Source organism: Eptatretus burgeri, chromosome 14 (genome assembly GCF_056783735.1).
Source record: "Eptatretus burgeri isolate ZD-2024b chromosome 14, Ebu_testis_v1, whole genome shotgun sequence".
Taxonomy (NCBI): domain Eukaryota; kingdom Metazoa; phylum Chordata; class Myxini; order Myxiniformes; family Myxinidae; genus Eptatretus; species Eptatretus burgeri.
In genome coordinates, this window is record NC_140974.1 from 26,747,409 (window position 1) to 26,774,012 (window position 26,604).

General features: G+C 47.2%; 1 protein-coding gene across 3 annotated transcripts in view; it reads right to left on the reverse strand.

The window, feature by feature from the left end:
* Positions 1–26,604, reverse strand: part of LOC147012843 (neuroserpin-like) — a 66,038-nt gene that overhangs the window by 8,243 nt on the left and 31,191 nt on the right. For 2 of the 3 annotated variants that reach the window (XM_085854128.1, XM_085854129.1), the window contains exons 4-6: positions 24,784–24,978; positions 9,593–9,773; positions 5,238–5,338 (exon numbers count right to left, since the gene is read on the reverse strand). In XM_085854128.1, the coding sequence (XP_085710254.1) occupies positions 5,238–5,338; positions 9,593–9,773; positions 24,784–24,978 (477 nt within the window). Of the gene's footprint in view, positions 1–710; positions 833–5,237; positions 5,339–9,592; positions 9,774–24,783; positions 24,979–26,604 lie in introns of all 3 variants that reach the window. The other variant, XR_015051081.1, reaches the window with a different exon arrangement.

Genomic DNA, 26,604 nt, shown 5'->3' on the forward strand with positions numbered 1-26,604 from the left:
TAAGCAATCATACCTGTAAAGTTTCGCCTCGATCTGTTGAGCCGTTTCAGAGATTTTTGAAGGCTTTTATGTTAAAATTTTTTTTAAAAGGCCACCAAACCACGTGACCGATGACATCATCAATTTTTTCCCCCCCCATAAAATTTAGCCCAAGAAGACCCTCAAAATTTTTCATACTGCTCGGATAAAGCAATCGACATATGCAATTATGACGTCCTAACAAAGCTACTCCAATCAAGTTGTGGAGACATCTCGAGGATGATCAAAGGAAATTGTATGCACCTGAACTCAATTTGGTATCATAGCAAAGGGGGTTGAATACTTATTGATGTAAGATCTTTCAGCTTTTAATTTGTAATTAATTTGTAAAATTTTCCAAAACGATGTTTTCACTTTGTCATTATGGGATATTTTGTGTAGATCAGTGACAAAAAATTCTACATTTAATCCATTTTAAATTCAGGATGTAACAACAAAATGTGAAAAAATTCGAGGGATGTGAAAAAGTCGAGGGGTGTGAATACTTTCTGAAAGCACTGTACATACATAAAGCAAAAACATGCGTACAGCTTATGTACTTATATAGCATAATACAGGGTGTTCCAAAAAGACCCGGACAAATTTGGTTGTTAATATATATAGAGCCACAAAAGATACAATGATACCCTTTAGTTTATATGATACAGAAACTCATAAAGTTTTTTGCACACCTTCGATGCACTTCAATGTGAGCATCGTTTGTCGTGCGCAGGACATCAAGGTGGTACAGGAGTTCTTCACATGTTCGGCTCAGCATGTTTGCATCCACCGCACTCAGCATGTGTGCATGTAGCTGTGAACCAAGAACAAAGATCCTGCAGGTTTGCTTTGCTTCGTTATGACGTAGACAACATCTTTGACAAAACCCCACACAAAAAAAATGAAGGGGGGTTTTATGTCTGGTGATCATGGGGGCCAGGTGGTTGGTCCATTTCGGCCAATCCAGCAACCTAGAATTTTTTGTTCAGGACTGCTCAAACGATGAAGGGCCAATGAGGGGGGCGCTGTGCTGCTAAAAAAAATGATATGAGGTTACAGGTCTTCAATCTGTGGGAAGGCGACTCCTTCCAACATGTTCATGTAACTTGTTGAGGTCACTGTATCCTCCGCAAAGAAAATTGGACCCACCAAGCATTCATGGAGAAGGCCACACCACACATTGACTTTTGTACTGTCATGTATGTGTTCAATGACCACGTGGGGGTTTTAAAGAGCCCCCAGTTCCTCATATTGTGCTGGTTGACCTTCCCCGATACACGAAAGCAATCTTCGTCTGTGTACATGACTTTTTCAGGTAATCTTCTTCATCCTCTATGCGACTAAGCATTTCCAAGGCAAACACCTTGCATTTGGGTCTGCCCTTTGGTTTGAGTTCCTGTCGAATCAGCACCTTATAGGCATAAAGCTTCTGACTTGTATGCAATATCCTGTGTACAATGATGGTTGGTAGTCCCAGTTCTCGAGTTGCGCATCAAATGGATTTTCTGGGACTTTGTTGTAATGATTCACACACTCGTTCAATGTCTGCTGCATTTGTGCTTGGTCGACCGGTACTTTTCTGTTTCTGACACCTTCCAGTCTCCCTCAACCTCTTGCACCACTCTCTGATACTTGGCCATGATGGCGGATTCCTTGTACGGAAATTACGCTGAACTTGTGAGTCAGATCTCATCTCGATGAACCATTCGACACACTGAGCTTTCTCCTGTGGAGTCACCATTTTATTTCACATAAAACCACCAGAGCTGAAAACAAAGAAACCTTTATACGTTTCTATATCACATAAAACAAAGGGTATCATTGTATCTGGATGTTGGCAAGCTCAGGGATGAGAGAGTAGCTGAGGAGTTTGCGAACAGGCTGAGTGGACACTTGGGGGGTCTGGGTACTTTGGGAGGTCCTGAAGAGTTGTGGAGTGCCTTCAAGACCACTGTCCTTGATGTTGCCGGTAGATGTCTTGGAGCTCACTGCAGGACAAAGAAGAATTTTGTCTCTCAAGGGACACTGGATACCATTGACCAGAGTCGCAGGGCCAGGCTGAATGGCAGAGCTGAGCTGTTCAGGGAGCTGAGGCGTAAAACTGTACGTGCACTGAGGGTGGACAAGGAGGCCTATGTGCGAGGAATCTGTGAGGGGGTAGAGCATCACCTGTGGACAGGTGATTCTCGTCCCGCTTACAGGGGAATTCGCGCATTGCGTTCATCCAAGCCCATCCCTCAATGTGCTGCTGTCGGAGCAGAGGGTGGTGAACTCTTGATGGAGGAATCCGAAGTGAAGGCCCACTGGGCCGGTTACTTTGAGCAGCTGTATCAGGATGACCCATCGGCTGTTAAGTTGGATGTCAGGGGTACAATTCTTCCCATTGCTGACCCTTCAATCAACTGTGGTCCACCTTCGCTTGTGGAAACACGGGCTGCTGTGAACCAGTTGAAACGGGGCAAAGCTCCAGCGATCTGTGGCATCCATGCTGAACTTCTCAAGGCTGGTGGAAATGCTGCACTCGTGTCGTTGCATGCAGTTTTGTGCTCTGCCTGGAACACAGGCATCATCCCAACTGACTGGAAGAGGGGCCTTGTTGTCCCTCTCTGGAAAGGGAAGGGTGATCGCCAAGACTGCAACAACTACCGAGGGGTGACGCTGCTCTCCGTGCTGGGCAAGGTCTTTGCTCGGATAATTATTCTTGATAGGGTTCGCCACCATCTGCTTGAGCACCAGTGTCCAGAGCAGTCAGGCTTTACACCAAAGAGGTCAACGATTGACCGTATCCTTGCCCTTCGTGTCCTCACCGAATGCAGACGAGTTTCGGCAGGGGCTGCTTGCAGCCTATGTTGATCTCTGTAAAGCGTTCGATTCAGTGAATCGGGATGTCCTCTGGAGGATTCTTGGTCTTCGTGGGGTGCCAACAAAACTGATCGATCTGATGTCTGAACTCTACTCTGGTACTGAGAGTGCTGTGAAGTGTGGTGGTACCATCTCTGACTTATTTCCAGTTGTTACTGGAGTTTGTCAGGGGTGTGTACTGGCCCCCACACTTTTCAGCACTTGTATGGACTGGATTTTAGGGAGGATGTCAGAGAGATCAAGCTGTGGTGCATCGTTTGGGAATGTCAAGATCTCGGACCTTGATTTTGCAGATGATGCAGTCATCTTTGCGGAGACTTTAGACATCCTTTTGGGGGCCCTCGAGGTGCTGAATGAGGAGTCGGAGCCGCTGGGATTACGGGTTTCTTGGGTCAAAACTAAGATCCAGGCTTTCGGTGACATCTTGGATGCTGCTGTCCTGTCTGTGTCTGTTTGTGGTGAGGATGTTGAGGTCGTGGAGAGATTCACTTACCTTGGCAGTGATATTCATGTCTCTGCTGGCTGCGAGTCAGAGGTCAATAGACGTCTGGGTCGGGCCTGGGGAGTCATGGATTCACTGGATCATGGGGTGTGGCTCTGCCGGTACCTGTGCGGGAGGACGAAAGTCTGAGTCTTCCGGTCCTTGGTACTTCCAGTCTTGCTCTATGGATGCGAGACTTGGACTCTGACCAAGGATCTGAGATGGAGACTTAATTCCTTTGGTACCAGGTCTCTTCGGAGAATCCTTGGCTATCGCTGGTCGGATTTTGTGTCCAACGAGTGGTTGCTGAGAGAGACTCGGATGAGATTTGTTACCTGCATGGTCGGTGAGCATCAGTTGCTGCTGTATGGACATGTGGCTCGTTTTCCTGACGCTGATCCTGCTCACCAGATTCTCTCAGCGAGGGAGTCTCATGAGTGGAGGAGGCCACTGGGCCGACCACATGTCTCGTGGTTGCAGCAGGTTGACCATCATCTCAAGGAGATGGGGATGGGCCTGGCATCTGCCTGGGGGATGGCCAGACGGAGGCCCTGGAGTACCGGCAGAAAGTGGACACAGCGACGTGCTGTTCTGGCACATGCTCCCATACCTGACCTGACCTGATCATTGTATCTTTTGTGGTACTAAATGTGTTAACAACCACAGTTGTCCAGGTCTTTTTTGAACAACCATACATCATGGTTATTTACACGGGATCATTGTAATTGAAATAGGCCATGGACTAATGCCTAGGCCTAAGGCCTGACACCTGCTGATCTGTGCTGCTTCATGCAATGGCGGCGCATGGTTCTATTGGGCTTGAGTCAGGCCAGCTGTCCAGCCAATGGATGTAAAGCAGTGGGTGGAGTCAGAGCAACTGAAATCTGATCCATATATAATATGATATTTTCTAAATCTAAAAAGGGCATCATAACTCTGTGAAAAATGGACGAAATGTCATGAAACTCAAACTTGTTCCGTAACTTAACATAATAAAGCCATGTACCAAGTTTCAGTTGAATATGTTAAAGGGTATGGGGAAAAAGTCAGAAATACCAATGGTGGGATGGACAGATGGACAGACAGACAGATGGATACAGAGAGCAAACATATAGTCCCCTCCAAAGAAACCGGTAGGGGACTAATAAACAGGAGTTGGGAAAAAGATGAAACCAGATATGCGGGAGACATGGCCTCCTACTCTATATTCATTACACGTGGCCGACACATGTCCATTCACAAATTACGAATGCAGATGTGGCAGTTTGTACATTAACACAAGTACATAAGGGAGTTAAACCACTCCTTCCATGCATATTTCAACATCAAGTTTGTTATGAGTGAATAACTGGTGACCCGAGTGGGACTCCGGTGACCCGAGTGGGACTCCGGTGTTTTAACTGTCCAGTACAAATGCACATTAATATATTTTAATCCATAAAATCGACATGAGGAGCTGAGCAATGTGACTTGGCATCAGATGTACCTGAGAAAAGGTTGAATGGCAAGATTACCATGTCCCTGAAGGAAATAAATGATCCAGCTGGTTTATTATTTATTAGCAACCAATGGTGACATGATAATACTCATATGACGAGCTCGATTTATAGCTTGTTCGAATCCAAAGCATCATTATGCCACATCCTTCAGTGAGATTTTAATCCACAAGCTTTGCGAAGCCAGATTGTTGCATTTACCAATACGCCACCACTACAACCACAGATTTAAACAAAAAAAAAACGAGTAGTTCTACAAAACAATGCCATGATGACAATGTGTAGGTTAGATCTTTGAAAACAGTCTCGCCCTCCAATGACAAAAGCATGAATCAAAGCCATTTCACAAAGACACTTATTAGAGCAATTGTGAGAACCACCTGATATGCTGGACAAGTCTGCAGAATCAGGGCTGAAAATGTCAGTCACATTGAGAATTTTCAACATCTGCTGGAGATCGTTTTCGATCTGCATTTGAAACCTGCATGGAAATAAAGCACAGTGATATTCATGTAATCATTTTTAGGGACATTGCTATTGTTATAAAATTACTTATATTTAACTTACAACAATTATGACACTGTCAATATGCCTTTTCAGGGCATTTCCATGTTAAAAGATCTGAATCACTTTAAGTGCCATCAAAATATTACATTCATGTCCTCCTGACTTCCTCTCCACCCTCACCCTCCCCTAAGTTGTTCTCAATGTACCCCACACCCTCCTGTTGCACAGGTAATTTTTTGAAGAACCCTTAATGGCAGAAATTGTCATTACAATATGCTGGAAACATGAAGCATGATGTGATAGAGCGAGTGTGTTGTCCTTCAATCTTTCACGCACTCACTGGTGGGAATGCTCATCTCCTCCATTGAAGTTAATTATCACCTCCATGTGTCTTTACGCAAACAATAATGAAATCCACACTTACTTTGTATGTGCTTTCTCTTTTGTATGGAGTTTCGGTATAGTTCTTCCATCTTTCCATAGTCCTTCCAGTATAACCACAGAACCATGTGACAACACCATATTAAGGATGAATCAATAGGGAATGATCCCGTATGTAATTGACCTGTCCATAATTCTGGAGAATTAAACTGTGCGTAAGGATGGGATCTCAGGATTTAAATTGTGTTTTGGCAGTGGAGGTGGCAAATAGATTTAACCAGGAATTAGGTAGATACTTGGATGCATTGGAGATAGAGGGGTATGGAGATATTTCTTTTGTAAACAATATCGAGGCTCTTATAAGAGCAACGCATAGAACGTAAACAATTTCGATATGGTCTGGCACCCCGCCCTGCTCACCAAACTCTCTTCCTATGGTATCCAAGGACATCTCCACTCATGACTCGCAGACTTCCTCTCCTGTCGCAGCCAACATGTGGCCCTAAATAGAGTTCCCTCATTCCCCTATTCCTGTCCAGGCTGGAGTTCCTCAAGGTAGCGTTCTGGGCCCTGTTCTTTTACTGGTTTTCATCAATGATCTCTCCGACTCTCTGGAAAATCCTCTATCTCTTTGCTGACGACTCCACCCTCTGCCATACCATCTGTCATCCCTCAGACCGGCAAGCAGCAGCTTCTTCGCTCTCTGCAGATCTGGATAAAATCACAAACTGGTCCAACACGTGGAACATGTCTTTCAATCCTGAAAAATCTCACACTCTCACTATGTCTCTCTTAAAGGACCGTGTGGAACCCCACCCCCCTCCCATCATCTTTCTCAACAATCCTCTGAACGAAGTCCTTTCATTCAAGCTTCTGGGTCTCACTATCTGACATGATCTTTGCTGGGAAAGCCACATTTCCAACCTGACCTCCAAAGCAAGTCACCAACTGGGCATCGTCCATCATGCAAAGTCCTTCCTCAGCCCACCTGAGCTCCTGATCACATACAAAGCTTTAGTCTGCAGCCTGATGGAGTACTGCTCTCCCCTCTGGGCTGGTGCTCCTGCCTCCCACCTTTCTCGTCTTCATGCTGTAGGAACCAAGGCATTTAGGAACATTAGTATCTCCTGTGATGAGGCCGAGTCTTTGGGCCTCTCACTCTCTCACCACAGGCAGGTCGGTGGTCTTTCTGTCTTCTCCTGTCTCCTCTCTGGTCTTGCCCCCACCTGCTCTGTCTTCTATATATCCCCCCCCCATATTTCCATAAGGTGCTGAAGGTCTGCCAGCAACCCCCTTCTGGTAAAACTACCAAAATTATGAACCACCTTCACTCTTTCATTCCTCTTTTTCCCCACCTTCACACTCTTCAATCTCCCACACTCTCTTCAATCCCATTCTTCCCTCCAGATATTCAAAACAGCTGTTCACCACCACCTCTTATCATCCCCCATCGAAAACCACGATCTTTTCTACCCCCGTTAATCCACCCCAAACCCACCTCCTTCAAATTCCTTGCCTTCCTTTCCGAAAGTTCCCTGTCGAGTGAGGTCCTAAAAGTCCCTGTAGTCTCCATCTTGTGTACACCGTGTTCCCCGCCCCATCCTTCTCCCTTCCACAGATCTTCTAATGTTTCTATTCCCCACTGTTTTGTCCTTCCCTCTCCCGCCCCTCTTGTCTCGTGCCCCCCTTGTTGTGCATTGTGTGTTAGCTCTCATATGAGCCTCGATAATGTATCCAAAAAAAACAAAAAGCAAATGAACTCCAATATGAGTGTGACACAAAAAAACGAAAAATGGAGGGATCATTCAAGTTTATTTCCATCAATACAGATTTTCAAAATGTCTTCCATCATTCTGAGCACATATGTGAATACGCGCAGCAAAGTTGCTCATTACAACCTGCAACGTCTCATGCACAATGGCCTCCAAGGTCACCAGATCGGTCTTCTTTTAATTTTTCTTCTGTGGTGGTAACTTAAAGAAAAACTCTTTCAGGAGACGACAAGAACAATTAGTGATCTGAAAGATTTTGTGATTACAACTATGGACAATATTGGGCGTGAGATGCCACAGGTTGTAATCGGCAACTATGCTGCACGTATTTGCCTGTGTGTTCAGAATGATGAAAGACATTTTGAAAATCTCTATTGATGGAAATATACTTAAACGATCCTTCTATTATTACTTCTGCCAAAGAAGGTGAATGAGGTTAGGTTTTCACCCCTTTCGGTCTGTTTGTTACTTACGAAATCTAAAGATTTCATAAGTATATTGATGACTTCCGTCATCTGTTTGTGTGTTTGTGTGTGTGTTTGTTTGTAGGCACGATAACTCGAGAACGGAAGAAGCTACCAATGTCAAATTACACCACGTGATTCAGGAGGGTTATGGCTAGCGCTGCTTAGATTTTGGTAAAAATCGGTCAAAGGTCAAGGTCACAGTGAGGTCAAACATCCAAAACATGATAACTCGAGAAAAGTTACCACAGCTATTGTTGACGGAGCGTGAGTTTGGAAGATCGAGGTAAGTTCGGCAGAATTTGTGTGTCAATTCGTCGAGTTACGACTGTTTTAAAAATTTCAGTGTTAGAAAATAATATTAAATAATTCCGTAAATTCCTGTGGAGAAATGGAGTATTTTTGCTTCGGTCGACGTTACGAGTTCGTTTTAACTTCGATTTTAATTTTGTCTTCGGTTTTTGCGATCGCTTAGGATGCTTAACACTCGGTTGCTGAAAATCTGGTAAAATCGGATGTTTTGGAGACGTTTTAAGATTGTATAAAATATTTCACCCACCGCATCACGGCTCGTCACGTGGCGCAGCGCGCTCGAGCAGACGCGTCGTTGAGCCACGTAAAGGTTTTGCGTGTGCGCGCTGATGTCATCGCGCTCGCCCCAACCTCCTTTCGAGTTTCCTTTCGAGAAACTATAAGGCATCAAGTGTGACCTTTACGTTACGTTAATCCGCGGTAACTCGAGAACGGAAGAAGCTACCAAGGTCAAATTACACCACGTGATTCAGGAGGGTGATGACTAGCGCTGATTAGATTTTGGTCAAAATCGGTCAAAGGACAAGGTCACAGTGAGGTCAAACATTCGATTTTTGATGGTTTGGTACAGAATCGTCATAGAAACTTCTGGTTTGCTTCGCGACCTTCTCTAGAGACAGCTTTTATTAGACAAGGTCAGAGGTCAAGCTGACGATTTCTGAAGTACCAGCCTATGACTGCTTGTTTGTTTGTTTGCTTGTTTGTGTGCAGGGTATCTAAAAAGTTGTGGACGGATCCGGATAAAATTTTGTGAGCAGGTTGGGTGTGTGACAAGGACGAACTGATTAAATTTTGGTGAAGATCCGGATCCAGATCCGACTACTAAAAAAATTTAAGTGATTCTTCACCATTTTGAGATCGAGCTAAACTAATATATAGCACGATATCTCAAAAAGATGCAGACGGATTCAGATGAAACTTGGTGGACAGGTTGGGTGTATGACCAGGACAAATTGATTCCATTTTGGTGAAGATTGGGAATCTGGATCCAACTCGAAGAATTTTTAAGTGATTCTTCACCATTGAAAGATCGGGCTCAAAAACCATACGGAGCATGATATTTCAAAAATGTATTGGGCCAGATATGTTCTCGTGGATCAGGCATTACCGGGCAGAGGTATGCGATCTACCGAGTGCCTTTCTTATATGATTATTGTTTCACACTCATAACAGAGTTCATTCAATTTTTTTTGTTGAATTTTGAAATTGGGTACATTTTTTTGGCCCACCCTGTATCGACACAAGACCAAGTAACTGTACAGATGTAAAGTGCGGCTTGCACTGAGAACCAGGTCATACCTGGGTAAGTATAGTTCAACCATTTGCTTCTTCAATCTCCTGGGCCAATCGCTGAGTAGTCGAGGATGCAGCTGCTTCTCCAAAGCAACCAGAGGAATATCCTGGCGTGGTAGACCCAACACCAGACCCAAGTGACTACCAGCATACTCCAGCTCAAGTACTTGACCTTCAGGCACCTCCCCTGGCAGAGATTACAGCAGCACTCATAATCACACAACACACTTGCCATGTATGAGAGGAAGCACTGAAGGAAAGATTCCTGTTTCAATTTGTACAGATAGTCTGTGTGTATTTTTAAGGAACAAGATGTCATTTACTTCATGCAGAGACAATCCTTTTAGAGCCACTTAGTTCAGCCTGAAACACGGGTTTATAAGCAGGATCTTTAAACAGCACTGAAGTTGTAAACAATAAGTATGGCACCGTCATCTTTAAAAATAATTGTTCAGAAAGACCATCCGTTCGGGAACCAAAAACATGTTGGTGTGAAGGTGCTGGGTCTGGGCTTTGAGAAACTGAAAGAGCACAATCGACCCAAGGTTTGCAATGGTCTTTGATGTCTTCAGGCTCATGTAAGGCCTTGTTTCGGTTGGTGTTGGGACACAATGTCTCAACACACCTTCAGTCCTGTTGGGTATCCCATGCCTTTTGTAAAAAAAACGGGGGGAATATTGTCATCAGCTACGCCCGTCCGTCTGTCTGTGTGTCCATCCGTCACACTATCTCATAAATGGTTCAACAGAAATTCACCAAACTCGGTGGTTATGATCACTACATGGCATGAAAGTGCAAGAGCAGTTTCATTTTGGCTCTACCGAAACCAATAAATGCAATTCCGGACATATTTTCAAATATTTTTCATGAAACTTTGTAGGGGGGGGGAGGGGGTGGGGAGGGGGGCACACAAATATGTCACAATTTCTATTTTATTTGACCCTGAGCTCATACCCCAAAGGATGGGGACTTAAGGTCATCGAGGGCAAAAGGGGAAAATCTTTTTTAACTCTAAATTTGATATTGGGTGCTTCCTGGTGGAACTTTTTTTGCCATCTTCCAACTTTGCTTTAGGTGGGGAGCATGGGGATTTGTGCTGGCATGCCATAGACAAGGCTCTAGTTTTCAATTTATAATGATCTATTAATTATGATTGTTGCTGATCTGAGCAAGAGTTCTTAAATGTTTCTATAACCCAGATACTGCCTCTCCACTACCCCAATCCCCCATCCACCCAAAAACAACAACAACAGTTACCATGAACGACACCTGAAGGTTGATTTTAATTCATGGTTTTCTTGGCTGGAGACTTCTCATGATGCCATTCCATCAACTGGTGCTTCTTTTCAAGTTGGTGGTGATGCAGCCGCAATGCATCACTTGTGGTAGTTTCAGAAACAAACTCTTTTTCAGTCTCAAATTACACAAGTGCCATTTTAAACTCCTAACTCAGTTCTATCACCTCTTCAGATTTACTGATGGGCTGACAGGATAGCCTCGAGGTATGAGCTGTCAAGCCAAGGGTTCAAATCTTGCCCAAGCTATAAACTACCATCCTAATGTTTTGTATGCAGGGTGATACTGTTCCGAATCTGGCAGCCATGAGCACACAACAGCCAGAGTCCTTATAGATCAGTTATATCGGTAAGTATGTGTTTCTAGGTAGGGTCCCATCCTACGTTTAATGGGTGATTAAATGGTCGTGCGCTGCGGAGTTATTTTGATAGTCAGGGTTTATTTTACATTTTTACATCACTTACAACAATAACAACACCTTCACTCCATCAGGACGCCATAACGCTCGCAGTGGGCGGAGTTCAATAAGGACTTGGCATCTCTCTCGACCAATCAGAGAGATGCGAGCGAGTTTGCCGTCGGTCGGCCAATGAGGGCCAACGCAGGACAATATTACTCTTCTTCCTGTTTGAGGGGTGGTCCGCCGTGATGCCCGCCAAGCCCCCCGCCCCCCCCGGTCCAATCAGCGGACTTGGCGCCCCTTTTGGCCAATCACGTGGGCGACAAGCGCATTTGCGCGCCAAAACCGTCCAGTGAGGGAGAGCGGGTTGGAGGAGGTGGCTCTTCCCCTCTGGAGAAGGAGTGAATAATTGTTCAGCGCGATCCGACTGGTTGGGGAGTTAGTTTTTGTTTGCCGGATCGTCCCGGATCGCCTGGCCTTGCCTGCTGGCGCTCGCTGCCTGGTCCGCCCTCGCGCTGGTTGGCGTCCGCCCTTCATCCTCCGTCCCTGGTACGTGGAGTGACATCGTGGTTGCGGGTTCGAGTCCCGCCGGTCCAGGATGTCGAAGACCACACGAGGTGGACAGGTCCAAGATAGCTCTGGTTTCCAGCTCATCTTCCCTCGAGCTGGAAACCTTCAATAAAGACCCGACGGGGTCCATTTCTTTGGGTGTGTGTCTAAGTGTGGGCCAGTCTCTAAGTACAATCATTAAGTGCTTGTGTTATTGTACATTGGAATATATTCGGTTGTAATCTGCTCTTTGTCTCCATTCCCGGTTTTTGCCAATTATTGCAAATAAATTCCCCTCTTGTTGAATGCACCAGTTCGTCCTTGTCCTTTCTATAATTGGTTTTCCGCACTGCGAACGGGAATTAGGAGGTCTCATTACTGCCATAATCGGGTGATCGGCCCGGCAGGATTCTGGTACTCTCCGGTCGGGGTACGACTCGGATCCGGCTCGGTAACGGCCCGGATCACGCAGATCCTGCCGAGGGTGAATTTCCCCGGTAGTTTGGACGACGTGGGTATTTAGGTAAATTGAAATTGGCATTTAACCCTATCCCATCTGGTCAACCTATTGGCGATCTTCGGTCCGCTAAGGGACCCGTGACCTTTCGGATTTATCAGAAGGGTGCGACCTAAATTCCGGGTGTTCGGTGGAGCCAACTCTACTGCTCCATATTGCGGTCGTGCTCGCCACCGAGACCCGGCCCCACAACAATTGGTGTCAGGAACGGGTTTGGAACCCCTCCGCCTCCAAGGAGAAATTTATGGGATTTGGATCAGGGGGTAGGGAGCTTCTGCGATGAAGCGAGTAAGGAGGACGTGACGGACAAAATAACTACGGTTGGACGGGAGGTAGACAAACTCAGACAGGGGGTGAAAGAAATTAAAAAAGGACAAGCACAATTAAAAAAGGAGATGGAAAGAAACTGAAGGCAATAGAAGGACTGAGACAAGGCCAGCAGGAAATGAGGGGTGAATTGGAAGACGTGAAAAAGGGATGTAAATTGAGACACAAAGAGATGACGGAAATAGTTGGAGAATTGGGATGAAGAGTAGAGATGTAGATGCAGGAACTGGGAAAAAGTTTAGAAAAACACATGGACGAGACAAAAGAAGGGTTTAAATTGTCGAAGGAGGAATTAGTAGAGACACAAGGGGAAATAGGGCAGGTAAGTTACGAACTGAATAAGGTAAAAGACGAGCAGGCATGAATGGAGGGGAAGGTTAAGGAAATTAAAACGGACCGAGTGGAATGTATCGAGACCCGATGCAAGAGGCAGGATGGCCTCCTTAAGGAACAGAGGGAGAAAATATGCTCCCTCGAAGCAGATCGCGACCAGGCGGGCCCGGTGAGACTGAACGAGGTGGGATGGTTGTGTGGCGTGAGGGCGTGCATGCCGAGTTTGGGGGGGGCAGAGATTTTGGGGTCTCTTGGCCTAATACAGGCCCCCAGTATGCTTCTTCCAGAGTGAATGCGAGCGCGATGGCATGGGGAAGTATGCAAGATGGTGCGGGGTGCGCATTGACCCAGACGGGGGTGAAAAATAGTCCGGGCAAATGGCTCGGGCTCCGCGGGGGTAGGGCACCGCCAGAATCCGGGGGGTCCAGCCCTCCATTTGTCCCTCAGGGACTGGTGAGTGGGGTTCGGAACCTGGGAGGCCAGATGGTGCCGCTGGCTCCGTATGACAGAAAGACCGACCTGAGGGTGTATTTGGACCAGTTTGATCACGTGGCCAGGGGTAATGGCTGGAGCGTGGAGGAGAGTGGGATCCACCTTGCAGTGGCGCTGCGTGGCGCGGCGGCCGAAGTCCTGACCACGATGCCCCCGGGAGGGATAACATTGGCAGGCCTCCGTTTGGCCCTAAATAACTGATTTGGAGTGGAACAGCAGAGCGAGCTTGTTAAAGCTCAGCTCAGTGGGCGTAAACATCAACCCAATGAGAAAATGGGTGATTTGGCATACGACATTCGCCGCATGGTGGGGATCGCGCATGCAAACATGGCGCCACTCTACCAGGAAGACCTTGCCCTGGACTATTTCATCCAGACTCTTGCGGGCACCGACACCGGGGCCCTGCTGACAACATTTCGCCCGGAAAACCTCCAGAAGGCGGCCGACGCTGCTGCCCGATGGGAGGCAGCAAAGCCGCCGGCTAGAGGATCCGAGCGACATGCTTTAGCTGTCCGGCAGGTGGGCCCCGTGGACAACCGTGCACCGGGAGCCGGGGCGGGTCTTGGCTCCCTAGTGGAGCTGGAGGGAATGGTCTGGGCCATGGCAGGCAGCTCATGGGCGGACACCTGATGGGCCATTGGCGGATACCCCAATTCGGAATGAGGGGGGTATAATTTGGAATACCGGAGGCATGCACCTTACCCGGTGAGGTGTTTTAACTGTGGCCAATGGGGCTACCTGCAGCGGCAGTGTGGAGCCCTGCGCAGGGAAAGGCCTCGGCCCCCCAGACCACCAACTCTTCCCCGTGCAAACCAGAATAGCCGGCCTCCAACACCACCCCCCCCCCACCAGTCCCAGGGAAACTAACAAGTGCCAAGCATATAGGGCTGTGTTCGGCAGACCTAGATGGGGAAGAGCCCTCAGAGCTGTGACAGGTCATTTATTGTGGCAAAATTGTCACTGGTAGTTTAACAATTAGGTGCAAAATTGCCGGCATAGGGGAAGACGCCATTGTGGACACAGGAGCAAGCGCCACGATCATCAGCCCTGTGGTCCTTAATTCGAGTGTGGACAGGTGGGATGAGATCCACCGTCTGCAAAATCATAGTTTGCAGCTAGCTACCAGGGCAACAGCCCCCATTATAGGGCGTGGTTTTGTGACCCTTCAATTGGGCACGGTCAAAAGGAGAATAGAGGTTTGGGTGGCGGAGGTGTGCGACCCATGCTTCATAGGGTGAGATGTGCTGACCGCCGATGGTTGTAAAATCGACTTGGGCCAAGGAGTCATGCAGTTGGGTGGTGAGGAGTTGCCGTTGGAGGGTTTGAGCATGGATGAGAAGGTAGAGCTGGAGGCTCCCAACTCCGTGGTCATCCCCCCAGGTGCTGAGGCAGTAATCCCGGCACGGTGGTGGGCACACCCAACCTGGCAGGGCTCCTGCGGCCTGGCCGAACTACTGGCGGGGCAATGGAACCCGGGTTTAGTCATGGCCCGCACCCTGGTAAATACCGACGGGCCTATCGTGCCCGTCAGGGTAATAAATGTGAGCACGGAACCAAGCACTATTGGACGGGGCACGAAGGTGGCAGATTGCACCCCAGTGGTACGAGTCGTAGAGCTGAGTGACGAGAACATCGAGTTGGACCAGCCCCAGAGGGGGTCTCCAGAGCCTGTTCGGAATTGGCCCGATCCCATTTGCGAGATGGTAAATTGGAGTAGTGTAGATTTGGAGGATGCCCAGTGGGAGGCCTTACACAAACTGGTCAACCGACATATGGAAATCTTCCCCTTGTCACCCGAGGATATTGGACGTACGGGCCTGGTGAACCATCAGATCCACACCGATGGGGCCTGGCCTGTCCGCCAGCCTGCTCGACGGCTCCCTTGGAGCAAGAGAGAGGAGGCTGACGAACAGGTAGAAAAGATGCTCAATGCAGGTGTCATTGAGCCCTTGCGAAGTCCTCGGATGTCACCAGTTGTGTTGGTAAAAAAGAAGGATGGGACCACGCGTTTCTGCGTAGACTATCGCCAACTTAACAACGTGACACTCAAAGACTCCTATCCCCTGCCGAGAATTGACGATACCCTCGATGCCGTTTCAGGCTTTAAATTGTTTTCAACTTTGGACCTCAAGAGTGGGTATTGTCAAGTGGAGATGGATAAGACGGTGAAGGAGAAAACGGCATTTTCTACAGGGAAGGGACTGTATCAGTTCACTGTGATGCCGTTCAGTTTGTGCAATGCCCCCACCACCTTTGAGAGATTGATGCAGCGTGTGCTGGTTGGCATGTCATGGCAATCATGCCTGGTGTACCTGGATGACGTCCTGGTACACGCGAAAACATTTTCCCAGGCAATAGCTAATTTGGACCAGGTGTTTGGGTGCCTCAGGCAGGCAGGGTTGAAGTTGAGCCCGGGGAAATGTGCTTTGTTCGCAAAGGAAGTGGCCCATCTTGGACACGTGATAGGCCGCGATGGGGTGAAAACCGACCCAGGTAAAATTACAGCGGTGGAGGAGTGGCCCGTACCCCGTAACGTCAAACAGGTATGGGGTTTTTTGGGTCTCTGCTCCTACTACCGGCGCTTTGTGGCAAAATTTGTGGACATAGATCGACCCCTTCACCGGCTTATAGAGAAGGGGTCGAGATTTAATTGGACAAGGGAATGCCATCAGGCCTTCCTCAAATTAAAGGGGTGTTTGACATCCACACCCGTTTTAGCATAACCCCACCGATGACGGGATGTATACCCTGGACACGGATGCAAGCCAGGAAGGATTGGGGGCAGTCTTGTCTCAGACACAGGGGGCATGGAAAGAGTGATCGCGTATTACAGTTGGGCCATGAGTTGGCCCGAACGAAATTATTGCGTCACCCGCAAGGAACTATTGGCCATGCTGTCTGCAGTGAGCCATTTCCACCCGTACTTGTACGGGAGAAATTTTTTGGTTTGAACTGACCATTCCTCCTTGCAATGGCTCTGACGGTTCAAGGAACCGGAGGGCCAGATTGCAAGGTGGTTGGAAAAGTTGCAGCAGTACGATTTCAATGTGGCCTATAGAGCCGGTAAAGGCTCATGGGAATGCCGATGCTCTCTCTCTTGACGCCCCTGTCTGGGAGAAAACTGTAAGTACTGCACGAGGCACGAGGAGAGGGACCAATTGGCAGACACCTCCCAGAAGCTACTAGTCCGTGCAGCCCGTGTGGTACGTCCAATTCTGCCACTAACCGTAGATGAGGAATTTGGCGATTTGGTGTGGAGCACGGCCCAGCGGGAAGACCCCGTGATAGGGCCCGTGTACGAGTGGGTCTGACTAAACAAGAGACCCAGTGGGGAGGAGGTCACCCCATTCTGAGTGTGAACAAAGGCGTACTGGGCTCAGTGGAAAACCCTAGATATGAGGGACAACATCGTGTATTGCAAGTGGGTGGAGATTCCCTCGGAGAGAACCTCTTGGCTGGTAGTAGTCCCAGACTAATTTAAGACCCAAATTTTGAAACAGGTGCACGGAACCCATCCCGGCGGCCATTTGGGCAGGACCAAAACACAAACTCAGGTCCGCCGGCAGTTTTATTGGGTTAACATGGGGCGCGATGTTCAGGACTGGTGTCGATCATGCAACGCCTGCACTGCTAAAAAGGGACCGGCACGGAGGGTGAGGGCCCCTCTTCAACGACATCAGTTTGGGGCCCCCCTTGAGCGAGTGGCCATGGACATTTTGGGACCACTGCTCCCCACTCGCCAAGGTAATCGGTACATCCTCGTGATTATGGACTACTTCACTAAATGGCCGGAGGCCTATGATCTTCCCAACCAAGAAGCCGGGGTTGTGGCACAGGCCTTCGTGGAAGGATTTGTTTGTCGGCACGGGATTCCGGAGGAGCTGCACACCGACCAGCGCAGAAATTTTGAGAGTGAATTGCTAAAAGAAGTGTGGAGTTTCCTAGCAATTCAAAAGACATGAACAACGCCCCCTAAGGCCACATTCCGACGGCATGGTGGAGAGGTTCAATAGAACCATCATACAACAATTGGCCCTCTTCACCGCCGATTGTCAGGATGACTGGGACGAGCATCTCCCCTATCTGCTCATGGCCTATCGTACGAGTCACCATGGAGCCACCGCCTGTAGCCCGGCGCTGCTCATGTACAGACGGGAGCTGCGAGACCCCGTCGATTTGCTGTGCGGCCCGACGCCTGAGCGTCCTGACAGACCCCCAGGGAAGGGCTATGCACGTCATTTGGAGGAAGGCATGGAAAAAGTCCATGCCTTCGCTCGCCACCAACTCCAACAGGCGGGTGTGAAAATGAAATGCAGGTACGACCACCGGAGCCAGGCGAGTGAGTACTCCCCGGGGACGAAGATTTGGTTCTTCAATCCCCAGAGGAAGAAGGGCAGATGCCCGAAACTCACCTCGCCCTGGCAGGGCCCAGGGCGAGGTGAGTCACTGGCGCAAATTAGTGACGTGGTCATAAAGATCAAAATGGGACCACGGGCCCTTCCCCATATCGTCCACGCGGACCGCCTGAGACCCTATAAGTGCGACGTTACGCCCTCATGGATGGATCGGACTGGAGTATCCGGAGTCAGGACCACCGCTCCCGCGGAGACGCAAGGCTCGAAGAGCCTTGCTCTGAGTACATGGCCCCGGCCAGGATGTGGCAAGCATCCTTGCTTGGGCATAGGAGCAATAGTTTCATGGGAAGGGTTTAGCTTAGTTAGACCAGCCTCATGGGGGCATGAGCCGTCCTCCATGGTGCCCATGGACTAGTTAGTGGGAATGCTAAGTTAGATTTAGAAATGGATTTTGGGAGACATGGACAGACATGGAATGTGTAGTGGGGACGTAGCTTAGCTACAGAGATTAAATGGAACGTGCATTAGAGTAAGGGACGACGAGGGAGCACGAGTTAGTTAGGGGAATTTAGTTAGCAGAATGGCAGTGTTGAGTGATTTGAGTAAATTGAGAGAGAGAAAGAAATACAATGAATGAGTATGGGTCAGCGGGCCCGAGTGTGTGAGTGGAGTGTGAGTGGAATGCATGGTGCAAATGAATGAGTTGGGGGGGAGGAGTGAGTCCTACCCAAGTGACCCTGGGTCAGAGTAATGTTAGTTAGTGGGTTAGTTAGATTTACCAAAAGGAGTTCGTTTCGTTGTTGGTGTTGATAAGGCACGAAACCCATTTGGAGGGGTGCAGGAGTCCATGGACTGGCTGGGAGCGTGGCTTGGAAAGGTGAGTTTTGAGTTGAGGGCACCCCGGGCATGGAGAAGTTGGCCAGAGTAGGCCAAGGGTCTAAGGGACCGGGATAGTGTCGTGGGCACGGGTGACCCGCGGAAGGGACCCGAAGCACCAAAATGCCACGTGGGCATCGGAGGGGGGCAATGCCGGGAAGGGCAACCCCCCGCGTTCATTGGGAGTAGGAAGGCTCGGAGACAGCCTTAGGGCCCGAGGGTGCCGTAGTTAGAGTTCGAAAGGAGGGAAATCCCTGCCAAGTGAGACACGCGACTCAGTCATGAAATTGTGCAAGGGCACGAGTGAAAATTTGAGGGCTAGGCCAAAATATATAATGGGACACCAACATGGGAGACAGGAATTATGGTTGTTAGAACCTATAGTTTAAAGAGCCAGGCGTATGGAAAAGCCCCGGGGTAGTTTAATGTTAATAAATGCGAGGATAGTTAGGAAATGTACCCCTTCGCACCATCCATCCCTTCGCTCTCTGTAGGCCGCTGGACCCACCTTGGTAAGATGGCTGAAATCTGTGGGAGGCTATTCTGAGGCTTTGTTGGGCCTCGAGACAGGACGATAGTCTCTCCCTATTCCCCTCCAAAACAGGAATGTCGGGGTTGGGAGTTGATGGACAGGATAGGTTAGCCGGACAAAGAAGATAAAGGGGGTTCGGGAGACGAGATTATAGAGGAAAAAAAATAATAAAAAAATAATAATAATAATAAAATAAAATAAGAAGGGGCTAAATTTTGTTGATTTCTTGTTGCAAACGAAAGCCTGTATCTCAGTGGGCTGCGACAGCTCGCGACTAGTTGGAGACACCAAATTACGATAAAACAGCGATAATTTTCACTTGGAATCGCACTGAATTTATACTAAAACATATTTGCGTATGTCTCACGAATATCGCACGAATGTCCCACGAACTCCCGGCGAAATTTGGGATGAACTTCGCCTGGAGTTCGCATACATGTCGCACGACGTTCACGTGACAAAACTGAGATTTTTTGGACACATGCAACTGTCGCGCGACGGTCACACAACGGTCGTGCGACCATCGCGCAAATGTCGTGCAACAGTCGCACGACAACTGTGCGTGACAATTGAGAAATCGAGACTATATATATATATATATATATATATATATATATATATATATATATATATATATATATATATATATATATATATATATATATATATATATATATATACATATATATACATATATATATATATACATATATATATATACATATATATATACATATATATATATACATATACATATATACATATATATTAATATATACATATATATATATGTATATGTATATATTAATATATACATATATATATATATATATATATATATATATATATATATATATATATTAATATATATATATATATATATATGGCCTCTCCCTTCCAGCAATCATATTGTCAGTTGGGAAACGAGTAAGAGAGTACCTGACTGAGTACTACAATGGTGTGGGAGCTGTGCCCTGGCAGAACATGATGGTGGGATTACAGGAGAATGCTGACCAAGCCTGATTGTTCAAAGTGTTCTGTTACTTGTCAACGCTACACCCACAAACATTGTGTGTGACCCAATTGTTCATCTGCCTTGATAGGGGCTTGTGGGTGTGACCATATTTTGTGTGTGACCTAATTTATGTAAAAAAATATGTGTGATGAGATTTAGGAATGATGGGAAGGTGAAAGGAATGATGGGAAGGTGAAAGGAATGATGGGAAAGTGAAAAGTTTGCATTGAAGGCCATTACTCAGAACAGGAGAGAAAGAGGACAGACAATGCTGGTTTTACAATTTGGACTATGAGGTTTTTATTTTTTATTTTTTTCGTCATATCTGGATTGAAATATTGTGAATCTATCGACATTACATTGCATGGATAACATGCGGATTTCTATGTATATATTAAATTGAGTAGACAATACATTGTGCAAATTTCTGATTAATTTCTTTTGAAATAACAGAACAACATATTTTAGCAAAAGACTTTAATAAACGAATTATGACCTCAGTTATGTCGCAATTTCTTCCGAAAATATTCTCTATTGAATCACAGTTTTGTCGCACTCTCGGGTCCCAGGACAGATGATCATTTTTTTCTTCAATCAGTCACAATTTAGTTTCATAGGTCGCCAATCGCTCACAAAGTTGTCTCATTTGTCGCACCTTCTGACTCATGGAAACTAAATTGAGAAGGGTTTGAGACCAGTTCGAGACAACCGTGACGATTCTGTGACTATTTTGAGAGAAAATTTGTCGCAAGAATTTTTTGAACATGTTAAAAATTCAAGCGACACCAGAGCGACGTCCTGCGACTCACGCGAGGAAATTGAGAACCACCGCGAACATTTCCAGACATTTTAGAGAATCCCGTTCGCATTTTGTCGCGAGCTGTCGCAACAGGCTTAAGGGAGTGGGTATGGACAGAGACAGGCAAAGGCGATAGGTTGGGGGGAGACAGTAGGGTAGGTCCAAGCCCGTTTTCGGAGCGGCCGGCACCACCGCACTCCTTCCACAGAACCTCACGGACCATACCCGAGGCCGGCCAGCTTCATATGCCGGCCTGTTGTGCTACAGCTGCTGGTCCGCATCTGTCTTGCCATGCCTCATTTGCTTGCCTTTGTCATGACCCCATGCCTGCTACCCTGTTTGCATTGCCCCATGTCACCATCCATCCATGTGTGCCAGGACCATCTTCCAGCAAGTGTTTTGCAAGGACTGCCCTGCAGGCAGCCTCAGCATGGGACTGCATTTGAGCAGCCCTTGCATCCATCATCTTGTGCGTTCATTTGTTCTTGCATCCGTTTCATTCAAATGAGCCAGAGACTGCATTGGGCAGCCTGGATACCTCTTCAGATGGCCTGTGGGACGGTGTATGGCCTGCCATGTTCAGGTGAGTTGCCTCCAACAGCTGGCGGTATGAAAGAAATAAAAAGAAGAAGGTTCACTGCAACGAAGACTCAAGGGGGACCTTTTGAGCAGGCCCTGAGGACGACTGACCTTCAGCTGCTGTGCACTCACCATCACACAAAACTGTTAACATTGCTGTGCCTTTACCCCACAGATGACAGGTCCTGGGCCATGGTTAGTGTAAATAGTTAAATTGTAAATAAGTTCTTAACCCACCTGTGTGTCTGTCTTGGCGCCGGCAATTTTAGTTGTCGTCTGTATGAGTCTGATAGTTAGTTAAGCAGCGCACTAGGTTATTTATTTTTGTGACATGTATTCAAATGTCGCACTCAGGGATCCACAGGTAAATCCTACTCAGGGAAAACTTACTCATGCTGGTCACGCCAAAATTTGACGACTCGGGACGAGTCTGTAAAAAGGGGAGGGGGTAGTGTTACAAATCTGGCAGCCATGAGCACACACCAGCCAGAGTCCTTATAGATCAGTTATATCAGTAAGTATGTGTTTCTCGGAAGGGTCCCATCCTATGTTTAATGGGTGATTAAATGTTCGTGTGCTGCAGAGTTATATTGATAGTCAGGGTTTTCTTTTACATTTTTACATCACTTACAACAATAACAACACCTTTGCTCCATCCTGACGTCATAACGCTCGCGGTGGGCGGAGTTCAAGAAGGACTTGGCGTCTCTCTCGACCAATCAGAGAGATGCGAGGGAGTTTGCCGTCGGTTGGCCAATGAGAGCCAACGCAGGACAATATTGCTCCTCTTCCTATTCGAGGGGCGGTCCGCCGTGATGCCCGCCACCCCCCCCCCCCACCCGGGTCCAATCAGCGGAATTGGAGTCCCTTTTGGCCAATCACGGGGGCGACGAGCGCATTTGCGCGCCAAAACCGTCCAGTGAGGGAGAGCGGGTCGGAGGAGGAAGCTCCTCCCCTCTGGAGAAGGAGTGAAGAAGGATAGAAGGAGTGCCCTCGCGCTGGTTGGCGTCCGCCCTTCATCCTCCGTCCCTGGTATGTGGAGTGGCATCGTGGTTGCGGGTTCGAGTCCCACCGGTCCAGGACGTCGAAGACCACACGAGGTGGACCGGTCCAAGATAGCTCTGGTTTCCAGCTCATTTCCCTCAAGCTGGAAACCTTCAATAAAGACACGGCGGGGTCCATTTCTTTGGGTGTGTGTCTGAGTGTGGGCCCATCTCTAAGTAGAATCCTTAAGTGCTTGCGTTATTGTACATTGGAATATATTCGGTTGTAATCTGCTCTTTGTCTCCCTTCCCGGTTTTTGCCCATTATTGTAAATAAATTCCCCTCTTGTTGAATGTACCAGTTCGTCCTTGTCCTTTCTATAATTGGTTTGCCGCACTGTGAATGGGAATTAGGAGGTCTCATTGCTACCGTAATCGTTCGATTGGCCCGGCAGGATTCTGGTACTCTCTGATCGGGGTACGACTCGGATCCGGCTCGGTAACGGCCCGGATGGCGCAGATCCTGCCGAGGGTGAATTTCCCAGTAGTTTGGACGACGTGGGTATTTAGGTAAATTGAAATTGGCAATTAACCTTATCCCACATGGTCGACCTATTGGCGATCTTCGGTCCGATAGGGGACCCATGACCTTTCGGATTTATCAGAAGGGTGCGACCTAAATTCCGGGTGTTCGGTGGAGCCGACTCCACTGCTCCATCTCGCGGTCGTTCTCGCCACCAAGACCCGGCCCAACAACAATACATCATTGTGCTCACCTTCCATTCGATGGATATTAAGTCGGGTGTTCTGACTACCAGTATTTATCGTTGGTAGACGTTAAAGATCCCAGTGTACTTCATGAAGAGGAGGCAAGTTATTGCTGGCACCCTGAACAAATTACAAATTCCTGCCAAAATCAGCACAAATCAAACGTTAGGCCTGAACAGCCAAAATTGGGATCAAAACTCTCCCCAGCCGACCCTACAAGGTGAGATTAATTTCAAGGCCTTCATCCACAGCTTGATGGAGTACTGCTCTCTCCTCTGAGCTTGTTCCCCTATGTCACACTTTGCTGCTCAGTTTGACGCCGTAGAAACCAATACCTTTAAGATTATTGGAATCTGCTGCAATTAAGCTGAGTCCATGGGCCTATGACTTTCCCATTGCAGACAGGTTGGTGGTATCTCTATCTTCTACCGCCTCCTTTCTGGTCTTGCATCCTCTTCTCTTTTCGTGGTTTGTTTTCCTCTCCTCCACCCAGGTTTCTGCAGGATGCGCATGGTCCACCATCAACCCCCTTCTGGTGTAGCAATCTAAATCCAGGATGACTGCTCACCTCCACTCATTCGTTGCTGTTTTTTTCCAAACCATGGTACCAGCTTCCACATTCTCCTCAATTTCATTCTTCCCTCCAGGTCTTCAAGGCAGCTCTTCACCTCTATTAATTAGATCATCTCCAATACAAAACCATGATCTGTCCTACCTTGGTTCACGCTTACACCAAGCCCTCCTCCTTCCATATTTCCAGTATTTTTCCGTCATGAGTGTTTCCTTCTGTGTCCATCTTGTCCACTCCAAGCTCTCTTTCCTCCCCACACCCTTTGTTTGCCCAAGTCTTCCTCCATCTTGTCCTTCAACCTCACTGTTGATGTGTTACCCTCTTTCGACTGTTCCTTTTGTCCTGTTACATCCTGATCTGTTCAGTGTACTCGCTCTTCCACAATCCTCGACTCTCTATACAAAATTTTGTGGAGCTGTTAGAGTAGTAGTAGTAGTAGTAGCAGTAGTAGTAGTGAAATAGTATGCATACCTCGTGTCAAAAAAATATTCACATATGATAGTGAATGGCTAATTGGCTTGAAACGTGCATGAGAAACATCTTTAAGGGATGTCTGAGTGACTCCTGGTGCTTCTCAACTCTCCTTGATACCCATAGTTTGGCTTGGTAAACAGAAATCGGATAAAATAGGCAAGAGACATTTAGACCATCATGTGTGTGGCATCCTCAGTCCAACAACACTGAATACAATAGTTTGTGCAGGGAGAACAACGAAAGAGAGACGCACGAGTGGAGGAATGAAGGTACAAACAAAATGGCTTCCATGAATTTGAACAAGAAATTCCTGGAATAACATCTCACTCACCATATAACATCTCAGCCTGTTTGAACATCATGGCAACCATGATTTGTGTGCCATCATCACAGGAGAAAGGGAAGCGATGGGTGAGCTCGGGGAGAAATGCACGTTCCCACTTTCCTCTGAACTCCAAGGCAGAAACGACCACAAGCTGTCCCGTCGGGGAAACATCCAACGATTGCAGCTGCGAATCACGAGCATCTGTTCAGGTGTGTCAGAGTTAAACTTCGCTTAAAGAAATCTCTCGAATGATTGTCGTCCCCCCCCCCCCCTTCTCCTCCCATACAAACCCAAAATATATCGAGAACTACAAGAGGTGTGTGTGTGAGTGTGTGTGTGTGTGTGTGTGTGTGTGTGTGTGTGTGTGTGTGTGTGTGTGTGTGTGTGTGTGTGTGTGTGTGTGTGTGTGTGTGCGCGCGCGTGCGTGCGCGTGTGTGTGTCTGCATGCACGCATTATTTCCATTGCCTTACCTTCTTGTGCTAACTGGAAATGGTATGAATCCGACACCTCTCATCAAAGGATATTTCTCGGATTTCCTGCACTATAAAAAACACCCACCCCCTTTGAGAGCATTGGCAAGTCATCCTCCCCCACCCCCACCCCCCTCACGATGAGGAAGGGAGGTTGCGCCAATGACCCGATCCTGCATACTACCAACACGTATGCAAAATTTGGTGCTGATTGAGCCAGCACTGTTTTTCTAAGATTTTCAGATATATTTTTCACATATACATACATACCTACAAACATACATACATACATACAATGACCTGCAAAAGTATTCACAGCCCCCTCCAAAGTTTTCACATTTTGATGCCACCTGAGCTTATTTCATGATTCTTTCAAATCAAACTTAATATAGAGTCTAAATAAACTACTTCAAAGTGATAAAGATAAAAAAAATGCAGATAAAATGTGAATAAGTTGGATTAACAGAGAAAATCAGATGATTCTCAGTTGTACAAATATACATACCCTTCCCTAATTAACTTCAGTTGCAAATTATTTGTTTGAAAGGTTACAAAAGAAGTGTTCTGAGGTTACAAAAGGTTACAAAAAAAGGTTACAAAATAGGTTTCGCCTGTATGTAATCAGTCGTTTAACTTAAAAATTAAGTGCCCCACTTATCTAAAGAGTTTGAAGGTGAAACTCACTTGGTCAACCAACAAGGCAAACATGAAGACCAAGAAGCTTTCCAAAGAAGTCAGACATAAAGTAGTGGAGAAGCACAGTTCAGGAGAGGGTTATAAGGTTTCAAAGTCACTCGTTACTCTTTAAATATGGAGGAATTCATCATTAAGAGGTGTAATACGTATCATAACACCCAGACTCTACCCAAATCAGGTCGCCCATCCAAATTCAGCAGCCGGGCCAGCAAGTAGGAAACTGGTTCGGGATGTTACTATAAATGCAACAATGACTTTGAAAGATATACAAGGCTCATCTTACTGTTGATAGCCTCTCTCGAGTAGCTAGACTGCTTGGGGCACTTCAGAATAATGTGAAATGAAACAGCACATTCAAGTCCATCACTCGCTGTGAGGAGTCAGTGACAGGTAAACTTGTACCATCTTGGAAACCACAGTTCCAGACATAGAGATCTTCATCAAATGGTAGTTTTCAAGTACCATCTGTAACATCACATGGTACAAGGTTTCCACAAGCGAAGTGTCTGATGGCTTCATCACAGAATTGTGTGACAGGGGTCTCCCCAAAAAGTCCCTCCACCACATCTCGTGTGTATGTGTATCTATTTATATAAATAAATAACTATTGTTATGGATTTCAGTATTGGATCCAACTAATGCACACAACATCCAGGTCCT